Source organism: Anolis sagrei, chromosome 2 (genome assembly GCF_037176765.1).
Source record: "Anolis sagrei isolate rAnoSag1 chromosome 2, rAnoSag1.mat, whole genome shotgun sequence".
Lineage (NCBI taxonomy): Eukaryota > Metazoa > Chordata > Lepidosauria > Squamata > Dactyloidae > Anolis > Anolis sagrei.
In genome coordinates this window covers 235,394,981-235,422,636 of record NC_090022.1, presented here as the reverse complement: position 1 = coordinate 235,422,636, position 27,656 = coordinate 235,394,981, and the positions used below count along the sequence as shown (strand labels likewise).

At 38.0% G+C, this 27,656-nt stretch overlaps 1 protein-coding gene across 1 annotated transcript in view; it reads left to right on the top strand.

Moving 5' to 3' along the window:
• ROR2 (receptor tyrosine kinase like orphan receptor 2) overlaps positions 1–25,828 on the top strand; it is a 135,718-nt gene extending 109,890 nt beyond the window's left edge. The window contains exons 5-9 of the mRNA XM_060762016.2: positions 3,974–4,101; positions 13,240–13,554; positions 18,296–18,541; positions 21,447–21,649; positions 22,839–25,828. Of these exons, the coding sequence (XP_060617999.2) occupies positions 3,974–4,101; positions 13,240–13,554; positions 18,296–18,541; positions 21,447–21,649; positions 22,839–24,281 (2,335 nt within the window). The 3' untranslated portion in view covers positions 24,282–25,828. The remainder of the gene's footprint in view (positions 1–3,973; positions 4,102–13,239; positions 13,555–18,295; positions 18,542–21,446; positions 21,650–22,838) is intronic.
• The last annotated feature ends 1,828 nt before the right edge of the window (positions 25,829–27,656 follow it).

The window sequence follows — 27,656 nt, the reverse complement described above, 5'->3', positions numbered from 1 at the left end:
TTTCCTGCTTCTTGGCAGGAGGTTGGACTGGATTGCTCAGGAGGTCTCTTCCAGCACTATGATTCTATGAAAACACTTGTGAATTGCAAATAAATACATCTGTATTGTTTAACATCAGCACCTTCTCTTCTGAAGATGTTAAAACGTACTCATTTCTTCATGCAAGAAATATCATTCTTCAAATATCACAGTTATAAAGATAGCTATATTTAAGTGAAACCACAATTTTTCTTCACATTTTATTGAAAAGCATTCATTTGGTGGTACTGTAGTCTTTGTTTTGTTCAGGACAGCTGATCACACTAAAAAGATTCTGACCTAAATCCAGATTTCAGTTCCAGCAATAAATTTCTGTCACTTCTATTAGTCTAATATAGTTGGGATTAACAAATGGAGTTAAGGCCAGATTTTTTATCCATATGGCATGGTAAAGAATTTTTGGAAATCAAAATAACAGACATTGGTGTAACTCAAGATATTGGAACCACACCAAGTTTTGGCTATGAAGACTTTACATTGAGCTTGTTTGTTCTTCCTTTTCTTTACACGCTCATTGTTGGCAATCCATAGTTAACATAGTTTTGTTACAAACAGGATTTGGACATCTGTGTCAAACCCTGAAGTGGTGGCATGGTGACAAATGTTAATGGAACTTAACATAAACTCCTGCTTGAAATAAAGCTAACACATGATAGCCAGGAATGTCCTCCTTCTACCTGTTAAGAAAGGAATAATCCTCCATGATGTCATAGTGATCACTCATGGTGGTATCATTCAGAATGGCACATAAAGTATTATTCAGAATTTTAACATGGAGAAACATGAAATCAAGAAGTTCTACTTGCATTCTAAAGTAGTTCTGAGTGATTTTTTTAAAAAATGGAGAGTTATGTGTATGCTATGAACAAAATGTCAAACTATGGTTTAATATACTGATAGATCTGAATGCCTATGGCTTCTTTTCGGGTATGATGTGTTAAGTCACTCAAAGAGACAACTTTGGGCAGACCTACATGAATACTTAATCGTAAAGGGGGTAGGGGGCAAATTAGTTCCATGGTGTTTACGTGACTTATGGAGCTGATTCAGGTTGATGCAGCCATGAACCATACTGAGAAAAGTCATGGAATGCTCAAGAGTTTTTCCAAGACTCTTGAGCATCCATGTCCGAAAGTCAGGGAACAAACCCTGACTTTCGGACATGTATACAGCTGGGCCAGTTCCAATACAGAACTGGCTGCAACTATTACTATGACCATCCTATATTTCTCAGTTTAGGCCTCCCAAGGACACAGAATGGCACTCGCTGTCCCCTCCTGTTCCTGTCATAGTGGCTGGTGGCCATTGCTTGCCACTGGAACACAAAGGCAGTCAGAGAAAGAAGGTGGCCAATTTAAATAAATGGCATACATTTCTGTATTTTACAGCTAAAATTCTGTTGGGCTTGCCCAAATTTAGTTAGAAAAGCTGTTGTGCTTTCTCCTGAATGCATAAATGCAGTTTAGGGAGCAGACAATAATGTGATGAAAACCCATCTCTTTCACTTTTGAGTTGGTGAGTAAGGGGATAATGGAGTGGTCTGCAAGGGGTTTTCTATGCAACAGCTCTGACACATTTTTCCAACATATTTGAACTATATACTGTTCAACCTAAATCTGCTGGCTCTTATTTTGATTACTTATTATCAACATTCAACAAGAAAAATATTTCAGGGGGGAAAGACATCAGCAATATCCTTCATGATAATTCTTTGAATATTACTGTATTTCTTCAATCCTATGACACACATTTTGCCATATAATCCTGTCTGAAAATAGGGTCTGTCTTAAAATTGTAGGTCATATATATATGTGTGTGTGTGTGTACACACACACATATTCTGTTAATGGTAGCAAAAATAGTATGTGTCTTACTATTGATGGCATCTTACAACAAAAGAAATATGGTATATTTGTTGGGAGCAGGTTTCCATTCTTAAATTAAACCTATATTTCTCAAGAGCAAAATCCTAAGTTTTGTGGATGGATAAAAATAAATAACAGGAGGAACATTTCATCATTACTGGGATAAAAGCAATTCCTACTCTATCTAATTAATTAGGCAACATTTAAATTGACCTTTAAATGTCAGTCTATGCAAGTGCCAACATTGTCTCACTACTTCAAACTATATTTAGCTTTCCAATTTTCTTCATCAGATTAAGGGACAGAGTCCATTTCAAGTTGAAACTGAGTCAAATTTTAAAGCTCTGAAGCCATCGTGTTGATTTAACAAAAATAGTTTGTGCAGCAAGGATAAGAAGTCCTTCTTCCATTCAGCTCTGGTCTGCCACTGAGTCACTTTCATCAGGTTTATGAAAAGTATATGAAAGTTTTACTTGACTTCTGCAGCCTTTTGTGAAGTGAAGGCAAGGCTGTTGGTTTCTGCTGTATATTTGCATTTTTGTTCACTCAGTCATTCTTAATAGTTTAGTTCTTGCAAAATTTATTCAGTGACAGGCAAGGGAAAGAAGAAATGACTCTTCATAGATGGATTCAATGGAGGAGGAGGAGAAGGGGAAGATTAAGATTTCAAAAAGCTAAATTCAGAAATCCAGATGAAACTGTGGTATATCTCTTCCTCTGCCTAGCCTTCTTCAGTTCTTCAGACCATGGTTCTCTAATAAGATTTGGGTGAAGACAAATAGGACATGTGATTTAAGAGCAGGAAACTTCTAACTTCTTAAGCAGTTGCTGATTAAACTAGATGGGGAGATGCAGTGATGTAGTTCTCAAAACATGTTTACAAGCTGTCTTGAGGTTTATTTACAGTTGCGTCATACATCTATAATGAAGCTGGTGACTCATACAACTTATCTTACCATGAACTCTGAATACCTCTTGGGTGAAACAAAGCTTTCCATTTTTTCCACATAATTGCTAAAATTGCTCCATCAGCTGACACTTTTTGTCTTCCTTCTATAATGGATTCAATAGTTATACTCCAGTTGATAGGATTCAAAGCAGTGTTGCATTACATAGGCTTCTGAATAAAGCACCAGCCAAGCCAGAAAGGCTATAACAGTCCCATGTGCTCCTTTTGAACTTAGTTGACCTAACTCAAGGCACTAGCACTGCTCAGCCAAAAAGCAGCCTCCACTTCCAACTTGACAGGTGTACTGCATGAACCTGGCAATATGAGCCAGCTCCCAAAGGAATACAGCTCCCTTGAACTTAAGTTCAAGTTAAGAGTTCATCCATAGTGTTAGAACCATGAACCTTTTATAATCAGTACAACTCCATAGCAGCTCTGTGAAGTCATGTGCACTCAACTGATTTTTAAAAGTAGAGAATTCAACCCAGAATATAACTCAACCCATATCTGAAAATAAAATTGGTGTTGCGTCAAATTTAAAGAAAGCATTAGGAGGAGGGAGAGGAAGTTAAACACTGATTTCATTCTGTTTATTTAAACCATAGTTCAGAATTATGGCATATTTTAATTAAATCTTGGCAAGAACTGCTTTGCTGTTCACTGCAGGAAATGAAGAATTGCAGAAGGATATGAAAGAAGAGAAACAACTGCTTGTCTAATTACATAGCATGTTATTTGAAACCAGCAATTTGTTACGAAGTGTAACATGACACATAGTCCTGTCTCAGTTGTACAAGTTTTTAATAGAATAACCTGTCATATCCCATTATCTTTAGTATAAGATTTCTAGCATAATTCTTGTTTCCACTTTGGAGAGCTTCCTCCATAACCAGAACTAAAATCTCCAATATAGTTTTTCTTATTTCCAAAACAATGCGTCTGTTGAAACGAAGAGATGAGTGCTGCATCTGGAGGAATTCGAAATGTCACATTTACTGTCTCTTTGCCCTGATTTCATTTAAAAATAAATACAATAATTCTTTGAATTCATCAGGGGCAGGCAGACATCTGCAGATGTACTTATGAGGTTCCCATTTTTTAATATATATATTTTTTGCAGGGAAGATTACCATGAAGATGGGTTTTGCCAGCCTTACCGGGGAATTGCATGTGCTCGGATCATTGGAAACAGGACCATTTATGTGGATTCCCTCCAAATGCAAGGGGAAATTGAAAACCGAATTACTGGTAAGGCTGCATGCCTCTCTTCTTGTCAGGGATATTATATTTCATAAACTTGAAATTTGACTTCCACAGAATAGATGAGTTGAAATCAACCTAGGGATAACATATCAAACTTTAGTATGTTTAGGGGAAAATTGTCCTCTCTCCTCCTTAGGTTCAAGAATGGATAGCTTAGTGAAATGAGACAGTCATTTATTTAATGGCATGCCAATCCAAATATCCAGTCTTATGGCTGAGCTATCTGACACCAAAGTAAAGATACATCTTTTCATTTTTTAATCGTTTTGAAACATTATTTAGTAGCAGTATGTGGCAACTTGCAGCAAATCACAGGGGCACATTGTTTGTGTGCTTCTGATTGTGTGTGTAGATATATTGTAGCCAATTATTAAATAACAGTTTTCACTTGCTTGGAAAATTATCAAGCAAGCATGAAGTGAAGACTATTCATGTTGAACTATTCCCTTTTGTTTCAACTGTTACTTTTATTAGTAGGAAACACCAGACACTTGATGGTAGTGTCAACATATTTTGGAAATGCTAAAGCTACTTTTCGTCAATACCCCTGAGAGTATTATGACAGTGTCTTTCCCTGTTTGAGGATACTTTTTCTTCACCTTGACTCTCTTTTGGTTTGCCTTACGCACAGCTTCTGACCTTTCATCACCACATGTAAGAATTGGTTGAAACAGTGCTTTTTCCCATTAGGCAGTCATTTTTGCAGTAGTTACAGTGGAATTCCCAAGAATTAAACTTTTTATGGATGTGGAGTGTTGTATGGTTTCTGGGCTGTATGACCATGTTCTAGCAGCATTTTCTCTTAACGTTGTGCCTGCATCTGTAGCTGGCATCTTCAGAGGATCTGAAGATGTGTTGCAACATAGTAGATATTAGGGAAGGAATTCTCCCTTCACTTTAGTTCCTACTTCTAGGTCTTAGGAATATAATTATAAATTTCTTGCAGATTTATGTACACATTACAAAATAATTTTGAAGAACCTTCAGTAACTTTTTCTGAGTAAGAATGTTTAATTGTATTTCCACGTTTTGAGTCATGGGCTGGGATTCCAGATACATGGATAAGTAATGCTTCCCATTCTAACCCTCTCCTCCAATCTTAATTTATCAGGCAGCAGACTCATGTTTCCACCCTTGTTCTGCAAGCAATCTCTGGTGTGAAAAATTAGAAGAAAGATCCCAGTCATGATTTTCAGTGCATTGGAGATCACTCATGGGATGGTGGTGGAAATACCAGTCTACTGCACCCCAGTTGATAGGGAACAGATCCTTATTGCTTGCTATGTCTGCTGCCCCATAAATCAGAACTGGGGGAGACTAATTGGTGTGTGTGTGGGTGTGTGCCTGCCTGTGCCTGACAACATACGTCAACCCCATGAATTTTATAGGGGTTTCTTAGGCAAAGAAATCCTATGAAAATGCTATGTATCCTATGCCTGTTCCTTCTTTTGAGAAATGGCTTATAGTGCCTAGTATTCCTTGTCAGTCCCAAGTACGAACCAGAGCTGACCCTACTTAGCTTCCAAGATCAAATGAGATCTTATGCCTTTAGGGTATCTAGGTTAAACATGTTTTGAATATCCTAAACCCTGTGACAAAAACAGTCATGAGATTTAAGATAATTTCACATCCATACACACACTTCACAATCAGTAGCCTAAATCCTGTTGTTAACTCTAATTTAGAGCCTCTGAATCAGTGGGATTTACTTGCATGTTGAATCACCATTAAAAAAATCTATTGAATGTGTTTACTCTAGTTGCAACTAACCAATCGGATGCCAGGCAATATCACTATATGCCATATGTTAATACACATACTCCACAGTTGTGTGTCCTAAGAAGTGAATAGGAAACAAAGAAGATACATTTCTTAAGCAAAAAAAAAAAAGGGAGATAGAAATACCACCTTCCTGACTTGGAATCCTTAGCTAGAATTCGCTATTGCACTGAGGAATGATAATTTATAGTTCATGTGCTTCAAGTAACCTGACTTATAGAACCCCATGGATTTCATAGATTTTTGTTAGAGAAGGAATATACAGACGTGGTTTTGTCAGTTCTTTCCTTTGAAATAAACTGTTCACCTAGTATTCATTGTTGGTCTCCCAGGGTTGACTGTGCCTAGCCTTACGGTATTTTGGCCCTCTGTGACTTACAAAGGTCCCTACTACAATCAAAATATAGAGTTTGCTAATATTCATGATTTCAGGCATCCACGGAAGTGTCTTGGAACAATTCCCCCATGGATATTTGGGGAGGGGTCATACCATATAGCTATTAACTTATGTGGAAACATGCTTCTTAGGATCTTTTTGGCCAAATATGTATTATTCTGTTCTATTTGATTTGTTGTTGACCCACTCCTTTGGGCTTCACACAAATCTATTTGCCAAAATATTCTATCTTGGCCATTTCTGGCCAAGTAGCTTAATCATTGCTTTGTCCCATCAAGGATGATGTCTGTCATATGGCTGCTTGTGGTCTCTTGGATTCCAGTTCATAAGTTGCCATGACCATCAGTTGTCTGCCGTCAATTGAAATCCCACCTTTAAATTTGTTTTTTCGGAAGAGGTTTCCTAAAGTTGCCACAAATGGTTTTAGCGATTTTGTGTCTCTTTGACGCACTCCTTTGTTTATTCTGATGTAATATACTTCTGACAACAGTTTTATATCCATTGTGCTTTTTATGATGTATTTATGCTTTTTATGATGTTCACATATGCTGGATTTACACCGGCTTGGTGCAGAGCGTTAAGGATAGGATTGATCTTAACTTAGTTGAAGACCTTATGGTAATCAACAAAAGCAAGACAAACCTGAACTCGATATTTTCTGGGGGGGTTTTTCCAGTAGCTGTTTGACTGCATGGATAGAATTGAGGGCAGAGTAGCCGCGTCTGAAGCTGGCTTGCTCCCTGTTTATTTCCACTTCTTGAAATATTCTTTGTAGCAGGATCCTTGTGAACAGTTTATATAGTTGAGAGAGGAGTGTAATAAGACAATCGTTGCTAAGGTTTTCTGTGTCTCCTTTCTTCACTAGAAGTATGGTTTCAGACATTGTCCAATCTTTAGGTAAGGTGGGACTTTACAAGTATTGCGTAAAACACTCTGTTATTGCCTTTTGAAGGTTATAACCTCCCGCCTTTAAACTAAGACAGCAAAACTAAACTAGGAGAATTAGAACATTTATTTTTATTAGGTGAAAAAGTGTTTATAATTGCTTTGATTTAAACCCAAATCTAAGCTTGTGTCTACTGATTTGCACTTGCATTAAACAAGCACGTAGCTATGGGAATGGAAAGTAGTGACATCTACTGTTTGTTCAAATTATGACATTACCATTCTTTAAAAAGTATAAAATAACCCTACCATGCCTTTTTTTAACACAAAAAATAGATTAGAAATTTATGTCACATGATGTATTATCTTCCCTTCTTTAAGGCTATTTGATCATTGTACATAAATGTATAGTACAGAAAATCTCAGGGCCAAATTGCCCTCCAAAAACAGACCAGGAACTATATACCAAATTCGCTATTACAACAGAAGCTTAAATGGAAGCTTCTTTGTTGAAAACAAGACTGATCATGCACACCTTGTTTTCATAGGTACTAGGACTTCTGGAAGCTTTCTGGGTGTACTTTAGAGCCCTGTGGACTTTATTTTAGGGAGTCTTTCTTTAAGAAGCAATGCTGGGATCTGGGCAACTGTCACAAAACTTCTGTACCATCAAGAGAACTAATGGACAAATTTACTTTCTGTGTTTAGGATATTTGTTCTTGGAATGAAGTACTTTGTGTATTGTTAATTGACAAATGTTAAATATTTCTACACTAATTACACCTATAAATACAGGTATATTTCATTTAGTGAAGTATAGAAGTCCCTTGATGTATCCTACACTTTGTTTTCAGAACCATGGATGCTCAAGTCCTATTACATACAATACCAAAGTAAAATGGCATCCCTTACATAAAATGGTAAATTCAAGGTTTAGGTTTGGAAAGTGTGGGTGGGGTATACTTTTAAGCTATGGGTGGTTGATGGATTCTGTGGATACAGAATCCATGGATAAGGAGGTGACGAGTATAGTTGTATTCCTGTGCATAACATCTTTAGGAAAAGATGTGTACCAGATTCAAAATAGCATGGAAAGAATAGGACAATATGACTATACCACAAAAAAGAAGAATTAAAAATATTTCAACACCCTTTTATTTCATGCTAACATATGAAATGAATGCACTTAGCCTATGGTAGCTGGTGAGTCTGTTTTCCCATTCTCTCTTTGTTTTGCCATTCATGCATGCCTAGTAACTGAGGTATGCCTATATATCTGTCCAATCACTATACATAATAATTCCAAATTGCCTGAGTCATTTGGTGTTATACTTCCACATATAGGCAAATCTAAAAGGAAACATGAAACTTGAGAGAAGTGGTCCTTATTGAACAGTTACCTTCTGAATCCTTGAGACCACTTTTCTGTAATTTGTTACAGGGGTGAGTCCAAAAAGAAGTTGTGCATTGTGTAATTCCTAACTACAGAACAGCAAGCTGCATCTTCCACAAGAGCTGCATTGAACTTTGGCCCTAAGGTTTCCTTTCCCAGTTTGTAGCCTGTCTTAAGAAACTGAGAGGCCCATTAAAATCCTGATGAACATCTAAGAATATGTTCATCCTCAGGCACTTCTCATGTCAGCAAACTTCTGACTACTGCAATCACAATAGTTCAGTGGTACCCAGTAAGATGCTATCTCCCTTCCATTCCTCATAAATAAAGACTTGTCTGTCTTTATTTCAGCACTTCATTTATTCAGAAATTTTGACATCTTAATGGCAACTGCCAGAAAACATAAGTGCTTAAGAAAACATAACTGCTTATTTAGCAGCTGCCCAATGTCCACAGATTGTTTCAGAACAAATTTACTTCCGTTTCACCAGCCTGAAGCTATTATCTTCTTCACAGAAAATAACCTATTAATCCTGATTCATTTTCAGACCTGCACACACTTGCTTGCAGATAGGTAAATGTCAACTAAGCAATACACAGATACACCCAGAAGCAATTCTTCAAATTTGTAGCAACTGGAAGAATTATAGTTACAATTGCAGAAACTGCATGCTGGCTGTGTGCATGTGCTTATTGTCAGCCTTACATGTGTGATCATATAAAGAAATATGTAGGGCCAAGGTGGGCTTAGGCTGCCAGTGTGTAGGCAATGTTTTATTGCCAGATAATTATTTGTATTGATCTCCCACACCTGAAACAAGTGAATTTGCTCCATTGTGGCTAAGGAGGTAAATTCTTCCAACAGCTTGTCCCAGCATAAAAGCCCTGTGATCTTTTGTGCCTCATTCTAACGATTTCTTTTGTGGTAGGTCCAATATCTTCACTTATCTCAGCCTTGTTCTTATCTGCATTCTTCTTAAGGGTAGCTTACTCAAGGATTCTTTGCCATTGATTAAAGGGGGTTTGGTCATTCATTATACTTAAGTAGATTACTGAGGTCATCAGCAAACATCAGTGTGCTCATATTTTCCCCTTTGTGAACAGAAATCAGCATAAGTCTGATGCAATCCAACCTTAACTGCAAACATGTTATATGCTCCCATTTGGAAATCTTGAGAATTGTTCATTCTTGTTTGAGTTGTGCATATGTTAAAGCTTTTCCTATCTAAAATCACATTAAAAGTAGTTTTGGGAGGATACCAGTTTTTGAACCTCTCCTATATACCATATATCCTGGCGTATAAGACTACAATTTAACACAAGAAAATCTTCTCAAAAGTCAGGGGTCGTCTTATACGCAGGAATCGTCTTATACGCGGGAGTAGTCTTATACGCGGAAGTCATCTTATATGCTGGAGTAGCCTTATGCATGGGAGTCATCTTATATGCCGGGAGTCATCTTATAGAGAGGGTGCTGAAACTTCCAATCCGGATTGGAGAATCTGTGATTGCTGCATATTGGGGGGGGGGGGGGGGAGCTCAAAAATGGCAGTGGCCGCATCCCTGTCATATGCAGTGACTGTATGAAAGCATTAAGGGCGGCGCTGTACAAGTATGGTAGAAAAAATCCATTCATCAGAATTTGTGGACTTAATGTGATCCTGATGGTGAGGTGAAGGGGCACCTCACTGGATAGGTGTAAGTGAAGGGCGGAGCAAGCTGCAGGCTTCTGGGGCACCCAGGGTATTGAAAAAAGAGGTCGAGTGACTCTGGGCCCAGAAAAACACAACTCTTTTACCTGTCTGGCCCACCCTTGTATCCTATTACCGTACCTCCTCCTCTGCCTGTCAGATCTTGCTCCTGAAGACTGCAGTGAAGTGATGCAGGTGTGCAGGTGTGAGATCTGAGAGGCAGAGAAGGAGGTACAGTAATAGGAAAATTACCATATTGAAATCAAATCTGATGCTTTTAAAATTTTCATTTGGTGTGTGTTGGAAGCGGGGTAGTCTTATATCCCAAACTCTGTATTTTAACTGGAAAAGTTGGGGGTCGTCTTATACACCCAGTCATCTTATATGCCGGAATAGTAACTTGAAACAATTAAGACAAAACTATTTAATGCTCAAAAGGAATACTGTCCTCAGAATCCAAGACTCTCCAGCACCAGGACTTTATTCAATTCCAAATACAAAAGTGGAGGTACTTTAGTATATCCAGGCATGGGGTGTCAAAACCCTAAATAGAGCCCCAGAACAAGTCCTTTTTCTTCAGAACCACCAAGTATGGTTGAAACTGAAGTCTGATTTTCAGACGTCATAAATGAGGACAAAGGTGAAATTAGTCCCATAGTGCCTATAACTGTACTGAGGTGCTAGTGCCTAAAGCAGACTGTTAAATCAGACCCTTCTGCCCCCACAGTAGTTTTCTAGTGCTCTCCAGTGTAGTTTAAAATAGCTGTTAAAACAGAGTAATTGTTTAAAATTACTGAGAAAATAAGTGAGCCACAGTACTCTACAGCAACATCATGATTTAGTAATATTTCAAGGTTTTTTTGACAGACTCAGTCTACAATCCAGTTGTTTATTCTGGGACTTGATGGAGATATACTTATCTTTCATAAATACCTTGTTATGTATCCTACCATCTGGCCTCATTGCAATCACTATTCTGATGTAGACTTTGTTTCAGTTTCTGAAACTTCTAGGAATGAAAGCCACCCACAATGCAGAGGCACTGGAAACATAACTTATTTCCCTTTTTACCAGAGTACAAGAAAGACCGTTCTGCCAAGGTAGACAAAATGGTGGTTTATATAGTCTGCCAGCACATCCCCCTCCAACCTCCCCCAGGTCTCATAACAAAAATCAGCTGGCCTTATCAGCTCAGTCTTTTGCTCTTTCCCCTCCTTTTGGCATTCCATGTCAGGTTGACCAATTCGGCCTTTTTCACATGGCTGGAGTTGGCATCCTGACACTTTGGTGGTTATGCTGAAGGCTTCAACTATATAGATTTGATGGCAACGGTTCTGTATATTTAAATCCTCATTTCCTCCATTTATATAAAAAACATGTTTGAAGGTAGAGCAGAGGGAGCCAAATGTAAGGAGCAAGAGAAGTAGGCTAAAATCCTTATTGGTTTTGTTCCTTGCAAACATTCTGCCTAAAAGGCAAAGGTCTCGTTTATATCAGCTGCTTCATCGGGAGCATCAGATCTATTGGATGTGTTCCTATGAGAGATGGTGGTGGGGTACAAATAAAAGATGATGATGATGATGATGATGATGATGATGATGATGATTGCAATGACAGCTACATATGCTGGTCCAAATCCTCTGCAGCGCTGCATTGTTATCCACACAGCTCAGCTGAGCAGAGACTGCATTGTTTCCATTGGACCACGCACTTGTCATCCGGTCAGCAAGGAACAGTTGGAACAACCTCCTCCATCAGTTTACAAAAATGTCTTATTATGACTTCAGCTGTGTGTGTGTGTGTGGACAAGAGATACAAAATCTAAAAGAGTGTCTATGCAACAGTGTGTAATATTTGAGTTGGAGTGTTTTTTAATTGCGTGTACTTGCATGAATGAAAACTCTTGTTCTTCCTAAGGTCTCATAGCCAATTTCAAACCCATAGCATGCTAAGTATGCTATGAAAGCAGTTTCTCATAATCTTAATTTATTAATCCAAATAAATATTACTAGAATATACTGTTCCAATGTCCTGAGCTGTTATGTGGGAGGAGACACCGTGCATTAATAAGGTAGAAGGAATGGTTTATTGGGCCCTGTGTATCATTGCTGTTCCAAGATTCCTGGCTTCTTACAATTTGACAGATCATGTACATTTGCAGATTTCTAACAAGCTCAGTGCAATATACCTATATTTGGGATCTAATTCATGATTTAAAGCTTTGGTGTATATTAGATTTCCCAGAAAATGTCAATATGTAATCAACAGAGGAAATTTATAAAAGAGCAGCGATAACAGACATCTTAGTGTGAACTGTGTAAGTGAGCTTAGAAATACTAGCCTCTCCTTACCCCATATTCCTGTCAAATTTGCCTTATTCACATTTCCAGTCAGCATTTTCTTATTTATGCTTTTCAATAAGTTATTATCTGCTGGGAAAATCCATATTATATTTTGTCCAATCCAGCTGTCATTAAAAAAAACATAATCCAAACTAGACTGTTCTAGGCTAGTCCTTTCAAGAACTGGGATTCAGATGTGAAACATATAGTGTAATACTATAGAACAGCACATCCTTGATTATGTTCATTGTACCTGTGGAGAAACATTTGGGATAATACTGCCAAAAGAGATGGTGTGATGGAGGTTTCCGCTTGGTTGAATACATTCCCCACAGTAGAAAACATGAGTGTTTGGTCTCAAAGGATTAATGTTGAAGATTTATTGCTGGTTGGGGACCATTTTTCTAAAGCTGCTGGATCTGCAGAGTACAATGTTTGTTGTACTGGCCAGGAATAACAACAACATTCCTGTGTAGTATCATTTTTTTTTCTATTCAGTTAAATCCATGTGAAACATCACTGTTGAAAATATTTCAAATGTATGAGGTCAGTGATACTGTTCTGTTTCGCATCACTGTTGTTGTACGAACTAAGTCTTAATTTATCTTAACTAAGCCTTCCTTTCTTGTTTTTCAGCTGCATTTACTATGATTGGCACCTCCACCCATTTATCGGATCAGTGTTCCCAATTTGCCATCCCATCTTTCTGCCACTTTGTGTTCCCCCTGTGTGATGAACGGTCTCGGACGCCTAAGCCCCGGGAGTTATGCCGGGATGAGTGCGAAGTGCTGGAGAATGACCTCTGTAGGCAGGAGTACAGCATCGCTAGATCTAATCCACTCATCCTGATGCAGCTCCAGCCACCTAAGTGTGAGGACTTGCCATTGCCAGAGACCTTGGAGGCTGCCAACTGTATAAGAATTGGAATACCTGTAGAGCGACTCAACAGATGTAAGTTAACATCCTTGTATTTTCAGTTTACATTCCCACACACTGTATTTTCTTTGATAGATTTGTGTGTTTCCTGTTGGGCTTTCAGTTGTATAATACCTTATTCAGACCTCTCTCCTTCCCTCTTTCCTTCTTTCCTGTAATTTATATCCACCCTTGTCCTGATATGAGATCTATTTCAATTTCAAACCAGCATCATCCGCTGCCTGCTCCACTGTGCTCCCCAGAGCAAAAAAAAAAAGAAAAAAAAAGAGGGAGTTACTCCACATAGTCTTAAATCAGGATTGGGGAAGCTGTTCATGGGATGCATGTTGTCCATTGCTCACTTTTTTCAGCCTCCCTCCCTCCCCCCCTCTTTTTAACAAAAAATAGCACTTCTAAAAGTTGAGTACTGTTTTGAACTAAGAACCACAACCACAGCGTACCTATTTTTAATATGAAGATTAATTTCCAGCTTTTTCCCGAACTGGAAATTAATTTCCAACCACTATCAGTTTTAGTGAGTGGTTGAATCTAGGATCATAGAAAACTATGCCATGGATTCCATTCATTTAATTGCTCCACCTCAGTCAAAACTACAGTTCTGTGTCTAATATTAAAGTGGAATAAATTATTGCATATGGAACTTACTGAAGTGGATACAGGCCACAATTGAATCACTATTTATGCAAATAAATAATCATTTATGTGTTAATCTGTAAGGCAACAGTCAGCAACTTCAACAAGTCTGAGAGACTTAATCATACGCTATACCCAGTGCAAAAATGTGTCTTTGTCACATTTTTCCAAAACCAGATGTCACCAGAAGGAAATATCTGTGGGATTTTTGAAAAAAAAAAAAAAACAAACCAGAAAATAAAGACACATACACTTCAAGTCAGGTCTTGTGATTTATCTTAGAGGGCAATGGCTTCTCCGGGAGGCATCCAGTCACATCAGTTCTCTTTTTTGAAACGATGGTGGTGTTTAAATAATGATGAAATTTTGAACCATGATGAAATAGGGGATTTGATGGGATCTGGGACTGCAAAAGGGTCTGCATCTTATGGGCTACACATTAGCCACCTTTGCTTGTTTTTTTTTTGTTTGTTTTTTTTTTGAGGGGGGTGAGAAAATGTCTCTGGACTATATTTTTATATTCAGAGGGTTTGGCCCTCTGGTATTCCCTTGTAAATAAATTCACTTTTTTCTTTGGAAATCTAAGTGACATTAAAACAATGTGCTTTGATAGCAACTAGAAAATAATCTGAAAAAGGAATAAATGGCAGATTTCAATATGCAAGTCTTCCTTCCCTGATAAAAAACAGGCCAAGATTTGATACATTTTCTTCCAAATTTCTCAATTTCTCTCAAAAATATGGTGTGTTTTGGAACCAGCAACAGGAAAGGCTCTGGACTAACAGATTTTTTTTCTCCTGTGCAGTAATACATGTCGAAATCCTTAATGTCCAAATACAATACTTTCACTGATTTTGTAAAACAAATCAGTGAGCTGACACATCACTTTTACCCATTCCTGGTTGTAAATCTTTTCTGAGAAATAAGAATAGTTTGAAAAGTATATGTGCAAAAACATTTAGGCTGCATTGGGATTTTTCTGTTTGTCAGTTGCTTGGAATTTACCTGGAAAGGGGAGTGTTCCATAGCAGTGAGAAACAAGAAACAGGAGATGTCAAATCTCTTCTGGCCAACTTTTGCTGTCTGATGTAAAGGTTTCTGCAAAAAGTATGCATATTCTGCCTCAAGTATATCTGAACAACTACCAGCTCTCCCTGGTAGGAAAGCTGTCCTTGCACATACTGCTTTCAGTTTCATTGTTTTCAGTAATACACAATGCCCTGGCTTAATCTTTACACTCTTGCAAAGTACCTGAGGTGTAAGGAATCCAAAGTTGTGTAAACCAACTGGGAAAATGATAAGTTGGCAAAGCCTGGGAAGAAAGCTTCTCCAGTCCCATAATTGTGCAGCAGAAGTGACAAGCACTTCATGCAATTGGTATGACATATAATAGGGTATGCAATGTTACTTTGGGAGGTTTAGAGAACCGAAGCAAAACTACCTGTCCAAACATATCTCCCTTTATGGGCCAACTAAAGCTTTAAGATCTGCTGAGGAGACCCTGCTCTTGGTCCCACCCCCTCAGCCAGTGTGACTGGCTGAGACGAGAGACAGGGCCTTCTCAGTGGTGGCCCCTTGGCTGTGGAACTCCCTCCCCAGTGACATTAGACTGGCCCCATCCCTCCAGGCATTCAGGGAGTAGGGTGATACAGAATTCAATCTCAATCTGGATAATGACTATGGGAAAACCAAGAAGTATGGAAATCATGACTCAGCATTTGTATGTTTTTTAATCTATTTTATTTTATTGATATGTTTTAACTGTTTCATAATTTAAGATGATATGCTTATTATTATGTGCACAATGCGGCATTGAATTTTTGCCATAGATGGTAAGCCACACTGAGTCCCTCTTGGGGGGAGAAGGCAGGGTATAAATATAGTAAGTAAGTAAGTAAGCAAGCAAATAAATAAATAAATAAACAAATAAAGAGTATCTACAATCAAAGAACAGCTCTTGGAAGATCAGAGGTTGCCAGGGAAAGGACAAAAGGAAAGTGGGATAATTTTAAAAAATGGAAAGTATGAACTAAAGAGGAAAATTTCCAATGGTTTTAACATAGTACCTCCAATATAGGAATGGAAAAGGAATAGTGTTTGTTTTGAAGCTTAATCCTGATTGCAGGCAACCTTATTAAGAATTATAATACACCTTCAAGGATTTTTCCCAAAATGTTAGCAGATAAATTATTTTGTGCAGCAAAACATGTGGGTCTTTGCTTGGGAGCGGGGGGATCTTTCTGTGAAGAAAACACACATCTTTCTGTGCAAATACTTTTTCTGCAGCAAATGTTTGAATAATGTGGGAACACTCTTAAGGAATATTTGCTTTTACCTGCAGCAGGTAAAAAACTACTGCAATTATTTAGCCTTGCCCGTAAGGCAAAGTGGTCAACATGATACATCACTGTTGTCATGAAGAATGTGGGGGAAAGTGATGGAGTCATCAGGTTGTTTCCAGCAGCAGTATCTTTATCAATTCCCCATCTTGTGTTCCAGACTGGAACTCAAGGGACCTTACAAATGATTGCATTGTAGTTAAAACATATAAAAGTTCAGCATTAAAATTGAATGAATCTATTAGCAATATTAAAATAATTTAAAACAGACACTTTAAAATGATAAAAGTAGATTAAAAGTAGATTAAAAACAAGGCAGTCTATGGGGTAAATTTGTTGTAAATGGTTTAAAAAACAAAGAAGGAAGGTTACCGCCACAAGAAGAAATGAGATTTTGGACAGATGATATGTAAAAGTTGTGGCTTGAAATGGGGGGGAGGGGAGCACAGTGGTGGGGGGAAGGGGGGAAAATGCTTAAGCAGAAGAAAAAGATTATATGTTAAAGAGGGTGTTGAATAATACCCTGCTATAAACAAATGTATAATAAATGTAATAATTATGATAAAGTAATAAAAAAATATTGAAACAAAACAAAACAAGGCAGTTAAACATAAGACAGGGCCTTCTTAAAAGCCCTCCCCATATAAACTTTTAATAGCCTGTCCAAAAAAAAAATTGCCTTTGAACGGAAAGACCACAAGAACAGGGCCATTCTAGTCTCCCTAGGGATGGAGTTCCAGAGTTCTTGATCACATTTGTCTATGTAGACAGAATTATTGTAAGTTTGAGGGAGCTGATGGGGTTTTGCCTATTTAGACAGTATTGTTTGTAAATATGGGGAAGCTGAAAGGAGCTGAGTGTATTAGCTGTGTTTCTTTCTATGCCCATTCTTGGCATCCACCGTAGTTATCTAGTGAGTATTCTGTTCTGTTTGTGGAGGTTCTTCCACATGAGGACATCTGGAGTGCCCAGGTGGCCTCTGTAAAAAGATGACTTTTTCCTGCTGCAGAAAGTACACTGTGTTCAGAAGGAGAACCATAACAAATGTTAAGCTAGCATGCTCATACCTCTCCTCACATGTATAGATGACACAGCTTAATAACACTTTTTATGTGTAAGGAGCGACTTGAGAAACTGCAAGTTGCTTCTGGTGTGAGAGAATTGGCAGTCTGCAAGGATGTTGCCTAGGGGATGCCAGGATGTTATGATGTTTTACCATCCTTGTGGGAGGCTTCTCTCATGTCACTGCATGGAGAGCTGGAGCTGACAGAGGGAGCTCATCCATGCTTTCCCCAAATTCGAATCTCCAACCTGTCAGTCTTCAGTCCTGCTGGTACAAGGGTTTAGCCCAATACGCCACTGGCAGCTCTTAATAACACGTAGATAAGTCTATTTATTCTAGCATAATCTGTTTTATTTCCATGAGGCTTACACATTCCTCCAGTCAATAGGAAAGTCATACATCCTCTGCTAAACTAGTTGACTCCTGCAATTTAAGTTTCCTTCATATTTTTCAGTTTTGAATTGAGCAATTTATCTTGCATGCAACTAAAATGAACATCTACAAACCAGGTATTAAATCATGTTTAAAGGGATGAGTTTGCTAAAAATGTTTGATACACATGGTACTGATTTGCTTCGTCTTGCAGATTTGCTTTTGTCAGACTAGCTTTGGTCATTCCTAAAATAGATTTACTGGGAACTGTGAAGTATTTTTCAAGGAGAAAGGGGAGTACTGCTTCCTCCAGTTAATCTTGGATCTTTTGTAAAATTACTTCTTGCAGACCACCAATGTTACAACGGCTCTGGAGTCGATTATCGAGGAACTGTCAGTGTCACCAAGTCAGGCCATAATTGTCAATATTGGGACTCTCAGCATCCTCATTTCCATGACTTGACAAGCACAGAGTTTCCAGAGCTTGGAGGGGGACATGCATACTGTCGCAACCCTGGAAACCAAATGGAAGGTCCCTGGTGTTTTACTCAAAACAAAAACGTACGCATGGAACTGTGTGAAGTTCCTTCTTGTAGTATGTATTATCTTTTTTCCTGCTTTTAGAGTGTTTGTAATAAAACATCTGTAAACTAAATCATTATTAAGAGCCTTTTTGTTATATTTAGGTAAGAGAAGATAATCCAAAATATTGTATATTTGTTCATTGACTTGTCAATATAATTTAAGGTCCCGAAAACTAGTCTACTGGTTTGATTTCTGTCCTTTTATCACCAGTGGTGTCTAGTTCAAGTGAGCTGCGGGTTGGAGGTGAGGAACCCCCATCTCTTCCTTGGACCTATGGCCACCCTTATCTTTTTGTTTGGAGAAATGGAGGCTAAGCACTGGAGAATGGATATTAATTTGCCGTGTGAGACTAAAAGTTTGTCTAATGAAGGCTTTCATGACCAGAATTACTGGGTTGTTGTAGGTTTTTTGGACTGTATGGCCATGCTCTAGAAGCATTATCTCCTGACGTTTTGCCTTCATCTATGGCAGGCATCCTCCGAAGTCTGACCTCACAAGCTCTGAGGATGCCTGCCATAGATGCAGATGAAATGTCAGGAGGGAATGCTTCTAGAACATGGCCATACAGCCCAAAAAACCTACAACAACCTCGCCTAATGGCCTTTCTCAAGTGAAGGCAAAAACTATTGAGCTTCTCAAGTGCAACCTAGAAAAGCAAAGTCTGTCTTCTGATGCCAAAACAGAGTCTGAATTATAAAGAAGGATTGCAAAACCTTTCTGAGGAAAGGAGACACATTTTAGAACTCTGCTCAGAAATTACATGACACAGACGCCTCTTGTGCTTTGTTTATTTATACATCTTAGGGATGAATATGCTCTGGCATTTTGTCTTATAACTGTACTGTGTGTATTGGTTGGTTGGTTTCTGTATTTTTTTTTAATTATTGCTAGACACCCTGAATCTATCTTGAAGCCCGTGGTGCATCTAAACTGAAAAAAAATAAGTGCTGGATAAAAAGTTATAGATATGCTTCTGTCTTTGAGAAAAAAGACTCAAGTCACTAGGGAAATTTCTGACCTAGTCCATGCAGACACTAAACCTGTAATGTAATGTGCACCTTCATTTAGTGCTGAAGGAATGAGCTTGATTGAGCTCTGAGCTCAGGCATGTATATCTTTGCATTTCCTCCAGTGCAGCTGCAAGTTTAGAGTCATTCCCTTCTATTGTAAGCTTATGGGTTTTTTTAATTGTTACATATAACAAAGACAAGGGCCAGTGTGATGTCATGGATTTGATACAGGACTATGACTCTGGAAACCAGGTTTTGAATCCCCATTCAGCCATGAAACTCATTTGATGGCCTTAGCCAAGTCACACTCTCTCAGCTTCAAAAGAAGGCAATGGCAACATCTTCTAAACAAATCTCGCCAAATAAATGCTCTGATAGGTTTATTTTAGTATCACCATAAATTGGGAATGGCATGAAAACATGCAACAATATCAAGGCCAAAGAGTAGTTAGCATAAGTAATGGTTTATGGGGAAAGATAATTCCATTACTCTTAGGGCTCTTCCACACAGCCATACAACCCAGAATATCAAGGCAGAAAATCCCACAATATCTTCTTTGGACTGAGTCCACACTGCCATATATTCCAGTTCAATGCAGAACATTTGAGATTTTATTCAGCTGTGTGGAAGGGGCTTACATCTCCTCCTTGTGGCTTGTATTTATTAATATTGGAATTAATTCTGCTTTGTTGTTCTTAGTTCTACTGGTTTTGACATATCTTTTATTTTTGTCCTACTGTTTTAACCTGATTTTTCTGTGAGCTGTTTGAATGGATTCTACACCAGAATATAACTATTTAATGCAACTAAACATGATTTAGACCAGGCACGGCACTGTTCAGCAAAGACGCATGTGAACAGATTACTCAGTCCCTCCTTCTTTTCTTTAAGTCAGAACTCAGAAAAGACATCTTACATTTTTCCCTATCTAAATTAGAGGGACTCAATATCATAGATAAAATACCTCATACTTTAATTTCTCACCTTTGTGATTTAGGATAGCAGATGTGTTTTGGATTTACAAGATCAATGTAATTTACAAGGTCAATGTGAATGCAAGATAAAATAATAGAAATGTGCTATTTGTGTTCATTTATCGTATAAGCAAATTAATGCTGGAACTGTTCTGGGGCAGACTGCCTCATTCATTTAAATGGGGGATTCTTTCTCAATGTGCCTAGAAAGCTTTTGCCCTTTCTTTTGAAGTCAACAGAACAGTTCTTTCAGGCAGAACCCTTTGGAGTGCATTTGCATCCTATGGCTGCCACAACTCAGTTCTGAGCAGAGACGTATAAGATTATGTATGTATGTATGTATATATGACCAGTGAGTACAAGAGTTGACACTCACTGGTTATACATACATACATAAGCAGCCTTAACATAACAGGACTCAGTACTCATTGGTTAGATCTGTAAATTTGGTATTCCTTTCAAATCTCAATACTTTTCAACCAGTGCTTCTTAAACTATCTGATATGGGGGACAGGCAGGTATTATCTCCCAAAGCATCAGGACCACTATGCCTAGCACTATTTTAGACCATGGGTGCAGCTACACTGTAGAACTAATGCAGTTTGGCACTGCTTTAACTGTTATGGCTCAGTGTTATGGAATTGTGGGAATTGTGGGTGCGGATGCCTCATAAACTATGGCTTACATGATTCCATAGCATTGAGCCATGGCATTTAAAGTAGTGCCAAACTGCTCTAATTCTGCAGTGTAGATGCATCCTGTATCCAATACTACTTATAAATTAAATGGTAGTGAAAATAACTTTATTTTCCTGTGATAACACATGTGTATAAATTTCATCTCATAATTTTCACTGCTGTCATTGTTTTGCAATGCATTGGGAGGTTTGAAACACCACCTGAAAACATGATATGCTTTTAATCCTAACAGGTCCACGTGACAGCAGCAAGATGGGGATCCTCTACATCCTGGTCCCCAGCATAGCCATCCCCCTGGTTATTGCATGCCTTTTCTTCTTAGTCTGCATGTGCAGAAACAAGCAGAAGGCTTCTGCTACTACTCCACAGCGTCGCCAGCTGATGGCATCTCCTAGCCAGGACATGGAAATGCCTCTCATTAATCAGCACAAACAGGTACCTGTTTTCAGAAGACACCATCTTGATCACACCCATCCAGTGGTTTCAGAGTTTTCAGGCATAAGATGATAAAATTGACATTCTCCAGCTCCATGCTTACTTTTACTGCATTCTTGATTGTTTGGTGTCAGTCAGGTGCAAAAAAAAAAAAACAAGACATAAAAGACATTGAAAACCTGTAAAATAAGCACAAGGAATTTAGGCTGATTTAGTTGGCTTAAGTATACATATGTGTGCATGATTAAGCTACATTCAGAGACCATGGCATGTAGTCATTGGAGTAAGTACTATGTTGCTCTAAATAAATTTTGAATCATTATGTAAAAGAATGATATCAGAATATGACAAAACATAGATGGCTTGTGTCCAAGTTATACGAAGGACCGCATTTTCTCATTTGAGCCTGTTCTGGGTTTTTAGGATCTTCAAGGGAGACCCTTCTCTCTTTCCCACCACCCTCATAGGTATATCAGATGGGGACACAGGAAAGGGTCTTTTTGGTGACTGGTTTCAGTCTCTGGCATCCTTGGCTTCTTCCTTATATCCCTTGTCTCAATTCATGAAGATACTTTAATTTTGACAGGCCATTAAAAACTGACTGCATATGGAGAAAGAGCTTCTAATACTATGCAAATATTTTTGCTTGCTGTTCTTAAAGGATAGCTTTTTAAATTATTTTAATTCTTTTGATAATTTAAGTTTTACATGCTTTTAGTGATAGGAATTTCTTACCTGTTATTTTTATAAGCTGTTTTAAGACCCAGTGCTGGGAGGATGAAAGACTGGATAAAAATAAATAAAATAAATAAATGTTGTTGAGGTGAAAAGTTTAGAATCCTGGTATTACAAGGGATCTCAAAGGTCATATAGACAAGCCTCCTGCAAGACAGGAGATCTGCTCTAAAGCAGATAAGTGGCCTTCTTATTTATTCATTAAAATGTTTGACAGTTTCTGTTTATTGGCACATTTTTATTTGTTATGTAGCAGGATACATCTGAGAATCAGTTAATGAGTTGGAAGTATGTTTTGATTCAAAGCTTTCTACCTGCAGGAATCCTTTTAAGAATTTCCCTTTGAACTGACGAGTTTAAAAATGTTTTTAAAAATTAAGGAATTTCACTTGAAGTAGATTCAGATATCACACAGAATGTAAGACATGTGAATTTTCTCCTTTTTTATTTTCAGGCGAAACTGAAAGAAATCAGCCTGTCTACTGTGAGGTTTATGGAGGAGCTCGGTGAAGAAAAGTTTGGGAAAGTTTACAAAGGTCACCTGTTTGGGACAACTCCAGGGGAGCAAACACAAACAGTTGCCATCAAGACACTCAAGGATAAAGCAGACCTAGCCCTCCGTGAAGAATTTAAACATGAAGCCATGATGAGATCAAGACTGCAGCACCCAAATGTAGTTTGCTTACTGGGGATAGTGACCAAAGAACAGCCTGTCAGCATGATTTTTAGTTATTGCTCCCATAGCGATCTTCATGAGTTCCTGGTGATGAGATCTCCTCACTCGGATGTTGGCAGCACTGATGATGACAAGACCGTGAAATCAACATTGGAGCCGGCTGATTTTTTTCATATTGTGACACAGATAGCCGCAGGAATGGAATATCTTTCAAGCCACCATGTTGTCCACAAAGATTTGGCCACTAGAAATGTCCTTGTTTTTGACAAGCTTAATGTGAAGATATCTGAATTAGGTCTTTTCAGGGAAGTTTACTCTGCTGACTACTATAAACTAATGGGAAACAACCCTCTTCCCATTCGATGGATGTCTCCTGAGGCAATCATGTATGGCAAATTTTCCATTGATTCTGACATCTGGTCCTATGGAGTGGTTTTGTGGGAGATCTTCAGCTATGGCTTGCAGCCTTACTGTGGCTATTCAAACCAAGATGTCATTGAAATGATAAGAAATAGGCAAGTTTTGCCATGCCCTGATGACTGCCCTGCATGGATGTACTCACTGATGTTAGAATGCTGGAATGAGTTTCCCAACAGGAGACCAAGATTTAAAGACATCCACAATAGACTGAGAACATGGGGGAACCTGTCTAATTATAACAGTTCTGCACAAACATCTGGTGCAAGCAACACCACCCAAACCAGTTCTCTGAGCACAAGTCCTGTAAGCAATGTCAGCAACACTCGGTATGTTGGGCCAAAGCAGAAGACACAAACTTTCCCTCAGCCACAGTTCATACAAATGAAAGGACAGATCAGACCTATGGTTCCACCTCCTCAGCTCTACATTCCTGTCAATGGTTACCAACCAATGCCAGCATACGGAGCCTATTTGCCAAATTTCTATCCTGTCCAGATCCCAATGCAGATGGCTCCTCAGCAGATGGCTCCTCAGATGATTCCAAAACCAGGGTCCCATCATAGTGGGAGTGGTTCCACAAGTACAGGATATGTAACGACAGCCCCCTCCAATGCTTCTGTGGCTGACAGGGCTGCTCTCCTCCCTGAAGGGACAGAAGATGCACATAATATGGCAGAAGACATTGGTCAGAATCTGGTCCAGGAGGAGGAGGAAGAAGAAGGCTCAGTACCTGAGACAGAATTATTGGGTGACAATGACACTCTTCAGATGGATGAGGCAGAGTTTCAGTCAGAAGCTTAATAATGGTACCATATCTCCTCAGTATACTGGAAACTCTAGTGTCATCAATACTTTTCTTTGGACTCCTATACACAAGTACAAAATCAAAACCAGATACAAAGCAGCAATAATGGCATGCCATGTATATGGGCTCTCCTTTCCAGCAGATACTTTCAAACATGACGATCAGGAATTGCCATTTCTAAATGTAGGGTTGATTACAGTTCTTGCAGGGAAGCTGCTTTTATAATATACTGTTGCTGTGCAACATATAGTGGAATTTCATTGCACATCATGTATATCTTGAACTCTGATTGTAAGATTTTTTTTATGAATCTGGGTTAAAACAATAACAAAAGGAGAGCTAAACTAAGGTTACATGCAGCATTGTTCTGCCTGTGATGAGGTGCCCAAAGTATAATGGGCATCTTGTTTCACTGTTAAAAGAATATTTGTAAAGGGGTTCTTTAGCTATAGGTAACATATAGGTGGGGCTGTTGTTCCAGATAAAGCTAGAATCCAGGTGAGAGAGCAGGACAACTTGTATATCTTCGTGGCCATGAATGATCACTGCAGATTTATTTCCTTTTAATTTTTTATGAATAAAAGGGAGCACAGCTTAGATTTTAGCAGAAAAAAATATATGGTACTCAAAAGAAGTGACAAGGTGGGCTATGCTCTAACATTTAATAAACCAAATTGTTTTGCCTGCAGATTGCCAAATTCAGAAAAAAATGCCTCAGAAATACATTAATACATTGTATCGATTGTAATGATTAATAACAATGATCAATACACTCATTTTTATTTTAGTTAAGATGGTGCTATAAAAATACACACACGGCCTTCTTTGTTTATAAAACTATTTTTAGTGATTGTAGACCTATAAAGACCAAAGTAAGCAATATTGTACAGAGTGTGTGTTTATCTGTGTCTTCAGTGCTTTTTTATGAGAAGAATAATGTACAGACTTTGAAATGTAATTTATGTTTTGATACCTTTTATATGGGATTTTTTTCATGGCAGCAATTGAATTTTGAAAAGAATGCCTATATAATTTAACCGTTTACATTATGATTTGTAATATTTTATTGGATTAGAATTTGTATGATTTTGTTACATCGACAAAAGGGGTCCACACATTTCATAGCCATTTCTGCAGTGCAAATATTCCCTGAGTTCTGTTATAGTGTTGCTACAGTGCCACTATATTCCTGTCTACATATCCAACTCTTGGGACTATCTTGACAAAATAGCAAATAAACATGCAATTGATTTTAACAAGTTGTTAATGAAAAGTACACTGTAAAACTGATAATTTACAGATTTCGGGTTTTTTTATTCATGTAAACTGTGCCTTTGCTCTGTATCTTTGGATTCACTTGGATCCACCTTTTTGATCTGCAGCCCATGTTCATAACAAGCTGTATTACTGGTTTCCAATTTCTCTCTTGAAATTGGCTATGCACTGGTAGGCAAACAATGGGAAGCTCTCTTGCTTGTTAATATAAATGCAAGTTGGAGACAATTAATAAATCATACAAATAAATTTGAAAGGTTTTTTTATACTTTTTATAGTGTGTGGTCCAGTTTTAATACTATATCACAGACTAATTTGAAATGTATTCTTATGTTCCTGTTATCTTACTTAAAGGAGTTGAAATGGCAGTCTAGAAAAGCAAAGAGAATGCTATTGTGGAAGGACAAACTAATGAAGTTTTAAAATAATGTGTTCTGTTATTGCCTTTTGCCTCATTGTATCCAAAGATTATGACCCAAGACAGAAACAAACAATAAGGAAAAGGGAGCGGGTAGAAGGCTGAGTAATATTAATCAATGTTTATTTCCCTAAGGGTTAAACTTCACAAAATTCATGATAGTCTCTTGCAGTTATTTTGAAGGTGATTAAAACAACTTCAGCAATCTAAATCATTCTGGTCTATGCAACTTCTTATTTGAATTAGCAGGTCAGCAATTGGTAAGTATTGTGTTCTGTTCTCATAAGTAAATATAAATCATGTTCTAGATGTTGGCCAGTTTGTCAGGATATACCCAAGAACCCAAGAGAAGATTTACTAGAATCAGAACAGCAAAGAAGCATATAAAATATTAGGTCATTAACTTTACATCAGAAGGTCATTAATGAAGGTCAACCTAGTAAGTTATTATACTTGACATCTTCCTCTGTGTCACAGAAAATCTTTCAGAACTGCATTAGATTGTAAATGCAATCTTCTGATAGATTCATCTCAAGATAGACATTTAAGCATGAGGAAGACATTGACTGAAGTGATTCTTATAATTGAGAAGAACAAATGTCTCAGTTACCACATTCTATTTTGTTCATAAAATATCAAATTAATTATGGAAATCATATTTTCGTGAATGTAGAGGTCTCTGATATTCAAACCTCAGCCAGTGTTGATGTCTGCTACAGCATGAATGTTTCATCAGACTCCATCTCTAGAAAGTTGATACGATTCTGGCATTCCTTTCTTGTTTATGTTTGATGTCTGGTGGGCCATGTTTGACATCTGTGTCATGTTAGTCTAGTGATGACAGTGGTAACAACAGTGTGGTGACAGACCACCAAGTTCTACCCAAGAATTTAGGAATAAAGTGAAGTGTGATAGTATAGCATGGCATGTTCCAAATAGTGTAACTTTTGTAATTGTCCTGTAGGGCCATTTTTTTGGAAGTTCCTGCTGTCTTTTTCTGTCAAATATTTCCTTTCCTATTGTTTAATGTGTGTCCCCTGATATCAACACTCCATATTTATTTTCCCATTGGAACCTGTAGCCTTTCTTCCTGAGCTTATCTGTCTGGAAAAACTAGTCTCTTATTTTCTTTAATACGTGCAGTGGGAATTCTCTTAGCACAGCAATCCTGGTGCTTCCTATCATGATGGGATCTTTGGCACATGTTTGCAACTCTTGGTTTCTTACTTCCTTTCTTGTGAAACACACAATGATATCTCTTGGGAGTTTATTCCTTGTTGTGTATTGAGAGTGGACTTTGAAGACCCTGTCCCACTCCTTCCCAGCTATTTCCTCTGTTCTATCAGGGATTCTAGCCAAAATTTCCATTATTATCATAATATCCAGTACCTGTACAGATTCAGGGATTCTGCTCAATATCAAGGAATATTCTCTTGTGAATATTGCAACCTCTGGAGTTGGGTTGAATCCCTTTGGAAGACAATTTGCACCTTCATTTGAGTTCAATAATTTTTATTTTCTCTTCAAAATACCACTCATTGTGTCTGTCATATGTTACATACCTTTTTTCATTTCCTGTTGACCCTTTCCTAGGTGTTTTTTCTGCCTGAACCATTTTATCCTCCATTATTGAATCTTAATTGAGTCAGGATTTCATTCATTGGATCTTCATCCACAT